This window comes from Miniopterus schreibersii, assembly GCF_964146895.1.
Source record: "Miniopterus schreibersii genome assembly, chromosome: 1".
In the NCBI taxonomy this organism is placed as follows: domain Eukaryota; kingdom Metazoa; phylum Chordata; class Mammalia; order Chiroptera; family Miniopteridae; genus Miniopterus; species Miniopterus schreibersii.
In genome coordinates, this window is record NC_138101.1 from 47,811,357 (window position 1) to 47,820,141 (window position 8,785).

The following is an 8,785-nucleotide window of genomic DNA, read 5'->3' on the forward strand; positions in this document are numbered from 1 at the left end:
ATTACCCTGTAATCCCGACACCACTGTATTCTTTCCTAGTTTATAAAAAGTGGTTGAGAAGTCAAATGTAAATTTTTTTGTTCAAAATTTGCTGAAATTCCACATCCAACTTATTTCAAGAAAAAATATATAAAATCCCAACTAATCCTAAAAGAACAGCCCATATTTTTATGGTTAATACACTTTTGAATGACATTAAAGTTGTATTGCTTTTGCTCAAAGTTGAGACCACAGTAAATGGCAGTTTTATTAGCTTGGAAGGTTGGAGGAATGATGTTATCTCCTGATTTTGCTTAATGCTAGGATCAATTCAAATGATATAAACACACTCATCCCCTACAACTAAAAATTTATATACCCTGCAGTGTTCTGAATTACCCTTTCAGTGAAAATTAGCATCTTGTGGTTGACATCCTATCAAATCTTGGTAGTGATGAATTTTTCAGATGCCCCTGTATTATAATTAAGATTACAAAGGGTTTGTTCCCTGTCACCATTATGAAAAAGATACACGAAGAGAATGAAATAAAAGCTCTGCTTACCACCCTGGCTGGTGTTCCTCAGTGGTTAGAGCATCGGACCACGCTTCGAAGAGTCATGGGTCCAATTCCTTGTCAAGGGCACATACTTGGGTTGCAGGTAGATGTTGTCTGTTAAGCACGTTTAGGGGGAGGCAACCAATTCCTGTTCCTCTCACATGACATTACAGTTGATGTCTCTTTCCCGACCCCTTCCCTCCCTTTCCATTCTCTCTAAAAATCAATGGAAAAAACATCTAGTGAGGATTAAAAAAGGAAAAAAAAAGCTCTGCTTACCCATGCTTAGCATCCCAATGGACATTTTAATTCTTAGTAGTCCTAATCTTGCCTGGCTTGGTGTGGCTCAGCAGTTGAGCATTGACCTAGGATCCAGGAGATCATGGTTCGATTCCTGGTCAGGGCACATGCCTGGGTTGTGCGCTTGATCCCCAGTTGGCAGTGTGCAGGAGGCAGCCAATCAATGACAACTTTCTCATTGTTGATGTTTCTCTCTCTCTCCCCCCTCCTCTCCCTTCCTTTCCCTGAAGTCAATAAATATTTTTTTTTTTAAAAAAAGTCCTAATCTTATAAACACAGCTATGAGACACCCTGGAATGATGATGTTAATCAACAAAATTGCTAATAAGGTACCTGTTAGGTTGAGTAACACTAAACAGAACTTGGTTAAAACAATTTAGGAAGCATATTTAACAAGATAAACAGGTTGAGTATGTGTCATAGGTACTTCAGAATTTCTACCCCCACCTTCAATTTGTCAAATCACTTTGCTGAGTTCTAAGTACTTCAGAATTAAACCTTAATACTAACTTACCATTCATCCTAACAGAAGTGTCTAGAGCACTTAGCCTTGGCATTTAGAGCCTAAGATCTGAATTAAGTGTTGAGTCCAAAGCACCTTGGACAAGTGGGAAACACAAGAACACTCCTTTTCCCTCCAACTCTTTGTAAAAGATCTCCATTTCTAGATGTAGTGTATTTCTTAACAGTCATATATATCAAGACTTGATTGAAGAGTTTGAATTTTGTTTAAAAAGCCTTTATTCATTTTTGATCAGGGAAAGGACAATCTCAATGTCAACTTGTCACCTAATCATAATCTTGAACTTACAGGATTCACTGCCCTAAAAACACTGCACCTACTGACTTTGACAACGTAACTTAAAATGAAAACACCCCTTCTGTTCCCTAGGGTTGTACGTTTAAAGAACAAACAGAATCCCCTGCAATAGCCAACACTGGTACTTGGCCTAGGTGTAAGGTCAAAATGGGAAAACAGGAGCAAAACAAGGCCAAGAGCATTGCAACTTGATAGCCCAGCAAGTACAAACATCATTGGAACAAAGTTGCAGGCACCAAATAAAAAACGGCAGGTTCATCAGCATTAAGTTTACACTTTAAGGTGAGGTCAACTATTCCACATGTGAACATGTATGCCAATCCCAGTGGCTAAAATGGAACACTGTAAGAACAAAACTTAAAATAACACCCTTAAATCCAATAACTACATTTAATGTAAAACTCAAAGCTTGGGTTTACCCAGGAAATCCTCCAAAACCTAGAGCTAAAACTGCTTTTTAAAAATGCACCAGGAAGATCTGTTGTAATATGACTTGGTCACACTTAAATTTGCATTAACATAAGACTTAAAGCATACCATTCCCCACTATTTCCTATGTCTGAATATGGATATGCTTAGCTACTCGGCTCATGCACTAACTGCATTAAAAAACGAAAGCTACTAACATTGCTTTTTCTAAGAGCTCACACCATGTTAACAGCTAACACCAAATAGAGCTTCATAAGAATGCCCCAATAGAAAACTTCAGTTTGGTGCTTGCTGTGACATACCAAAGACGACTACAACTAATTTATTCAGCCACTATTTCATACCTTAATCTAACTTTTGCCCTAGTTTTAATCTCAAACTTATCTGCCAGAATCTTTGTGATAATGTTAACTATTTTTGATACTCTCAAACTGGAGCTCCTACCAGTTTAACTGGGTATAATTGAACTTTTTATGAAAACAATTAAAGTCATGGTATTATGATTACTCAAAGGTCTAATGTACCGACTTAAAAATATTTAGCAAATTGTAACAAATGGCTTTCCAGAGAGAAAAACAGAGCAGTCTTTTCTATTCATAAAAGGAGCTACCAACATGCTTTGTGCCATTAGAAGGGTACTTTCTTTCTGAATATAATCCTTGGAAGACTCATGGTCTACCAGAGAGCTTCCACTAATCACAGCACTATAACATGGAGACTTCCATGACAGCATCTCCAGATACAGAGAATGGAAACCACATTATAAGTGTGGTGGAAGAGTGGGAGCATAGAATACACCTAACAAAAATGGGGAACAGGGTGACACTGTAGCTGGCTGTTCATAAGGACCACAGTTTCTCTTTACGGACCAATACTCCTTACAAAATAAACTGTGCCTTAATTATTGCTTATTTAAAACCACACTTTTACAGAGCTATTTAGTACCCGACGCAGAAAAACAATCACATAAGGAAGCATTTATTTGAGGTTTAACATGAAATCATACAAATAAAATTTGTATAAACACAAATCCACATTGAATCATAACACAGATAGCAAAAGACAAAGTAAAAACAATGAAAACTAATTAGCGGCTATATACAGTTGGACACAGTTGTGTCTTGTACACTAGAAAGTCTTTTACAAAATAATCATCTTAGAGCAACAGAAGACCAATCTTCAATGTCGTCCTGCCAGATGGGTTACTTTAGCAATTTCCTCCTAAAAACAAAAACAAAATAGCAATTAGATTTGTGCAACCCTGACAAGCTTTCAAAGGTCCACTTTCATGAATTGTTTTAAGTCCTCACTTTATTCTTTTCTTCAATAATTAAAGATCACATGCATATCCACGGGCAAAATGCAGTTTGGGTAATTAATAAATTCACCCTGGAGTTCCCAAATGGTATCAAATTTAAATCTCTTTAGAAAAGAATCTGGGAATACAACTTTCCCATATCCACAGGTTGAACTGTGCTAGATTAGTCTACTAGAAGCATCTCTAGTAAACCAAGTAAAATGCTTTTACAAATAAATTTTTAGTAAGATGATTATATTTCAAGAAAAATTGCTGTGTGCATATGATCTTTAATTTATATCCCAGATTTTAAAGTTCTTGTTTTGGTTTGTAGATTTCACTATTAGCTATAAAAAGAAAAAGCAAGCATTAAATCTTAAAGAATGAACACTTAAAATGAGGCTCCACAATTGAAATACAACACTAAACAGAAGACCAAAATGATTAAGCTGTAAAAAGGCATTTATGTACTTTAACTCCTGTAAAAAACCATTTAAGTTAAGTTTAGACACTTAATCTCCAAAAAGATTAAAAAAGAAGCCAAAGTCTGAAGTTTTCCACTTTAATCTTTACGCTGGTACATGAAGTTGGAAGAGACCATACCACAGGACAGCGTTTTCTGGTGTATGCCTTGCGCTCTGCCCGCAACGTGCGACCCCCAGAGATAGACGTGGTCAGGGTGACACACGGCCTGCAATGAAGTTCCCGCTGGCGGGTACAAACAAGGTATAATGTCAGAGTTAGAAGACAACATTCGTGTTTTCCTTAAGTTGTACCCATTTCAGTACTTTACCTGTTAATAGTTCTAAAAATGTTTAATTATTCCTCTAGACCACCTGGTACACAAAGCAAACAGAAAAACTTTTAAGTTTTTCTGTAATACTAAAGAAAGTGAAGTGAAACTTTAAAGTTAAAGATCTATAGACACTTTAGGCAAAACAGGCTTATAAAGCAATAAAAAATTAACAATTTAGTAAAAACAGGCTACACAATAGTTTGTTTTTACTTGTTTTTATTTTGTCTATTGATCTTTAAATTAAATTAGACATTTCCACTGGTGTCTTGTACTCTTATACACACCTGTTTTGGCCAATGTCCTCCTTTAGTATGGCTGATAATTGTTTTGGTGATTGCCACCCCCTCGAGATGCCTTGCCGTAAGTGCTCTGTTGGCCTATTTTGTTAAGACAAAAAATTATATTAAGATAGTTTTTATGAAATGGTTTCATTATATAAGTATACTTAAAATCAAGTGTCTAAAACTGCATGCCAAATATGAAAATAATCCGATTTTAACAGCCATTATAAACTAGTCATAATCACATATTCTTGAACATTTATAACTACAATTTCTGAGTTAGTATAATCACCCTATTATTATCAATTGCCTTAAAAAACTCCAAGCACTTCAATAAATGGAAAATCCACACAATCTTAGAATGGGATTGTAATTTAACACTGAATTTTAATACCATCAGTTATAAAATTAAGTTAAATATTCTTACCACTGTAGTCTGCATATCCCTGTCCATATCCATAGTTCCCATAGTTATACCCAGTATAATCATAGCCGCCATAGCCACTGTAGTTTTGATCACCACCATAGGCACTATTGTAATTTCCATATCCTTGATCATAATAGTTATTAAATCCTTGGTTCCAGTTTTGGCCCTGACCTGAAACAATGCACGATGATTGTTAGCACACAACTTCTGACCCCTGATCCTAACATAAAATATGTTCCTGTCTCTCACCCTGCAAATCTTAAACAGAATGGACATCTATATTGCTATCTGATTGAGAAAGTATTATTTCAGTTGTCACCAAAAAAGTCCAATTGTGCCAGTACCAGGCTTCCTAAATTGAATGGAAAATCAGGACAAAGGTGAAGGCTGTCTACCTTTAAAGCAAAAACTCATAGGCCCTGGCCAGGTAGCTCAGTTGGTTAGAGCATCACCCCAATATGCCAAGGTTATAGATTTGATCCCCAGTGAGAGCACATACAAGAAGCAACAAATGAATGCACCAACGAGTGGAACGACAAACAGGTTCATGTCTCTCTCTGTCTCTAAAAATCAATTAAAAAAAATTTAAAGCAAGAACTCCTGTCCAAGAAAACATCGCACCATGGTGTATCAAGTAATCTTCACTATATTGAATAGTATTCTTTTCCCATCAGTGATGACACTGTCAACAGTGGCCATTCTTTGAAAAGGTGAAACCAGTAAACACAATAAAACCAAAACCCACCCACCATTCAACTGAGCATTTCCCATGTTGAAACAATTTATATCTGGCTTTACTTTCTTATGGGCTTATTCATATTTAGCAGTTTATAGCTTAAACCATATCAAGTCATTTCCCAAGAATTAAGCCTCACCTCGGCCACGACCCCTAGTACCACCTCTTCCACCAGCTGCAGCACCTCTTCCTCCCTTCTGTTGTTGCTGTTGCTGCCTATATACCTCTTTGGGTTGGGCAACTTTGATTTCACACTACAGACAAATTTAAAATAGCAAACAAGATTGAGAAATTATTTCACTAATAAAAAGAAACTCAAAATCCTCATTTAATAGAATTAAAATGGTTTTACCTTCCCAGAACCAATTTGATGATATCTGCTTTCTAACAATTTCTTTACTGGCTCCTCATCTGTATATGTGATAAAACAAAAACCTCTTCTTTCATTTGTTTTTGTATCCATGGGAAGTTCAATATTTTCAATCTGAAATCAAGAAGCACACTCCAGATGATCCAGTAATGGTAAAAAACTACCAAAATGTCTTAAATACCACAGGTCCTTTGCAAGCTTCAACGTAATGTTATTCTAATCAGATTGTATATAAACTACTAATACTTAATAACAACATCAAACTAAGTGATTTATCTGTTAAGCACTTAAGACAGGAGAGCAAAACTTCCTTTAATATCACTTCATACCCTAAGGTGCCACTAGTTAACAAGTCCAAATACTGACCACACCACAGCACCCATGTTTTCTCCAAAATAAGTTAGAAATTGGTTTCCATTACAGCACAGAAAGCAGCGATTAAAGTATGGTGACTGGAAGGAACCCAAGCAGTAATTTAATCCTACCATCACCCAACTTATGAATTTGCTCTATAGGAAGTGGGCCAGGGATGAGTATTATATAAACACATCAAATATAAAACACACATAAACAGCCACACAGCGCACCTCTCCAAAGGCTCCAAAATATTCTTTAATTTGTTCTTCAGAAGTATCTGGGCTCAGTCCACCCACAAAAACCTTTTTTGGGGGTTCCTTCCCTTTTAAAGCTTTGGCCCTTTTAGGGTCTATCAATTTGCCATCCAGTTTGTGTTCCTTCAGTTCCAAAACCTAGAAGACATATTTATTTAATCTGACAGCAATATACAACCAATTCTCCGAACAATTTGCAAAAAGCACACAAAAGCAGCATCAAGCAAAACACATTCCTACCTTATCAACACTAGCAGCATCTTTGAAAAGCACAAATCCAAATCCTCTTGATCTTCCGGTAACTGGATCTGTTTTAATTGTGCAGTCTACAACTTCCCCAAATCGAGACAAATATTCAGTCAGATCTTTCTTGCTTGTATCCCAGCTCAAGCCTCCAATAAACATTTTACTAGAAATAAAATTTTTTTTAAAGGTTAGCGGCAGCTCGAACAATTACTTCCATTCTGGGGTTATATTTAACTATGAAATAAGCAGGGGAAGTTTAACTCTTATGCGCAAGTAATTTAATCCATGTTTTCAGATACACATTATCAATAGACCACGAAAATTCCAAAAGCCCATCGAGGCCACTTATCCAAAAACATCTTACAGCTTGCTCTCCACACTGCATAACTCAAAGTTTAAACGAGGACGAGGCCAACAAAATGTTAAACATTGGTCTACTTTAGAAAAGCCAACTTCCTAAACTAACCCCACACAATTTAGGTCCACCTTTTCCCTTTTCCCTCAGCTGTCAAGCCAATGCTCCACCTAAAGAACTCATCATAACGCGTTCTGGGGATCTGTGTACCAGCTCTCGCTCGTTCCCAAACCGAAAGTTCTCTCAACACTTCCCAGGAAAACCGCGCGGAGCCCTAACAGAGACACAATGAAGAGGCGGCGGCAGCAGCTGCAGGAGGCGCAGCGAGGCGGACCCCTCCCCCACGGGCCCCACGCGGCGCCTGCGCACTCGGGACACAGACGCCGCCGCCCTCCGCCTCCAACCCCCTCCGCCCTTCCCCCACCTTCCGCGGCCCTCTAGAGTCATCTCCTCCGTTTCCCACTTTTCTCTTCCCTCCAAACTAGTGGGTCCCAGTGGGCACGCGGGGAATCGACTCAAGGAAAGAATGTGGACAGCGCAGGGCTCTCGAGGGACGAAGGGCGCGTGCGGCGCGCTGGAGCAAGAGAGGAAACAGCGTGTGGTACCCGTCATCCTGCTGATTCTTGCTCGCGTTGATCTTGGATCCCTCGGCGAATTCCTCTGTGTTGCTGTACTCGTTCACGTCCTCCATGGTGGCGGAGTTGTCGGCTGGAGGGTGCTGGCGCGCACTTCGAGTCGCGGTAGCGGCGGCGGAGCGTTGTATGGAGCTGGATTTAAAATGGCGGCGGAAGAGATCCGGGCGCCGCCTGCGCCCTCCCTTTATAGCCGCCCCGCCCGCCAATCGGGAGGGCTGCTGGGCGGTGACGTGGCGCTGGGCCCGGCGCGCCCCCTGTCGGGCGGAGCTGGGAGCGAGCGAAGGGAGGAGTGGGGCGAGCTGCCGCGGCGCCCGTGGCCGCCAATGGGAAAGGCTGCGGGAGGCTAAAGTAGCGGGAGCGGAGGGGAACAATGGCGGCGGCACATGGGAAAGCCGGGGCGGGACCTCCATCGCGGCCCTCTGGTGAGGAGCGAGGTCGCGGGTGAGAGGATGCGGGCTTGGGATGAGAGAAGCGTCAGAAGAGAAAAACAAAGGGGCGAAGAGTCCTGGGTTCAAAAATCCCGAGCAGCGCCGTCGCAGGGCCAAGTCCCTCTTGCCTTGAGAGCCTTTGTCTCTGGCGTCCGGTCCAGCCCACTCCTAGCAACAGCCGTCAACCCTGCCTTCCTCCGCCCTCGGTTCCCCAGTGCGGAGCTGCTGCGGCGGCTGCTACCGACTAGCACCGTGGCCGGCCTGCTCCAGAAAAAGGCGGACTGCGCCCGGCACCGACGGATGAGGCGGCGAGCGCGCCTGCCCGTCCGCCGCGCGCAAGCGTGTTTTGTCCTCGAGCTGGCTGGAACCAGCCGAACAGGAAGCGGGCGCGCGGCGGCCCCTACGGGCAGCGGCGCGGCGCCGGCGCCTCTTCCGCTACGGCTACGGGCGCGCGAGCCGAGAGGGGGCGGTGGGCCTTCCGAGCGGCTCGGCCGGAACCTGGGCCGCCGCAGTCAGGC

General features: G+C 41.4%; 1 protein-coding gene across 2 annotated transcripts; it reads right to left on the minus strand.

The window, feature by feature from the left end:
* Nucleotides 1-3,042: 3,042 nt before the first annotated feature.
* HNRNPDL (heterogeneous nuclear ribonucleoprotein D like) lies at nucleotides 3,043-8,653 on the minus strand. 2 transcript variants are annotated; one of them, XR_014000550.1, is made up of 9 exons: nucleotides 7,810-8,653; nucleotides 6,844-7,012; nucleotides 6,580-6,741; nucleotides 5,975-6,106; nucleotides 5,762-5,876; nucleotides 4,887-5,057; nucleotides 4,463-4,555; nucleotides 3,986-4,090; nucleotides 3,043-3,306 (listed from the first exon to the last, which is right to left on the minus strand). XR_014000550.1 is itself a non-coding variant. In XM_081162473.1 (8 exons), exons 1-7 carry the CDS (start codon nucleotides 8,247-8,249, stop codon nucleotides 4,485-4,487), a joined length of 1,260 nt encoding a protein of 419 aa, XP_081018599.1. In that variant the 5' UTR covers nucleotides 8,250-8,653; the 3' UTR covers nucleotides 3,043-3,306; nucleotides 4,463-4,484. The 2 variants fall into 2 exon arrangements, 1 of the variants encoding a protein (XP_081018599.1); XM_081162473.1 differs by lacking the exon at nucleotides 3,986-4,090.
* Between the last annotated feature and the right edge of the window lie 132 nt (nucleotides 8,654-8,785).

What these genes read in the sequence shown, in the direction of transcription:
- HNRNPDL (XM_081162473.1), bottom strand. Translation starts at nt 8,249, where the DNA reads ATGGAGGTCCCGCCCCGGCTTTCCCATGTGCCGCCGCCATTGTTCCCC. An exon ending in ATCAAATTGGTTCTGGGAAG is followed by an intron (nt 5,877 to 5,974) that starts GTAAAACCATTT and finishes ATTTGTCTGTAG; the next exon opens with TGTGAAATCAAAGTTGCCCA. An exon ending in TACTAGGGGTCGTGGCCGAG is followed by an intron (nt 5,058 to 5,761) that starts GTGAGGCTTAAT and finishes GCATTGTTTCAG; the next exon opens with GTCAGGGCCAAAACTGGAAC.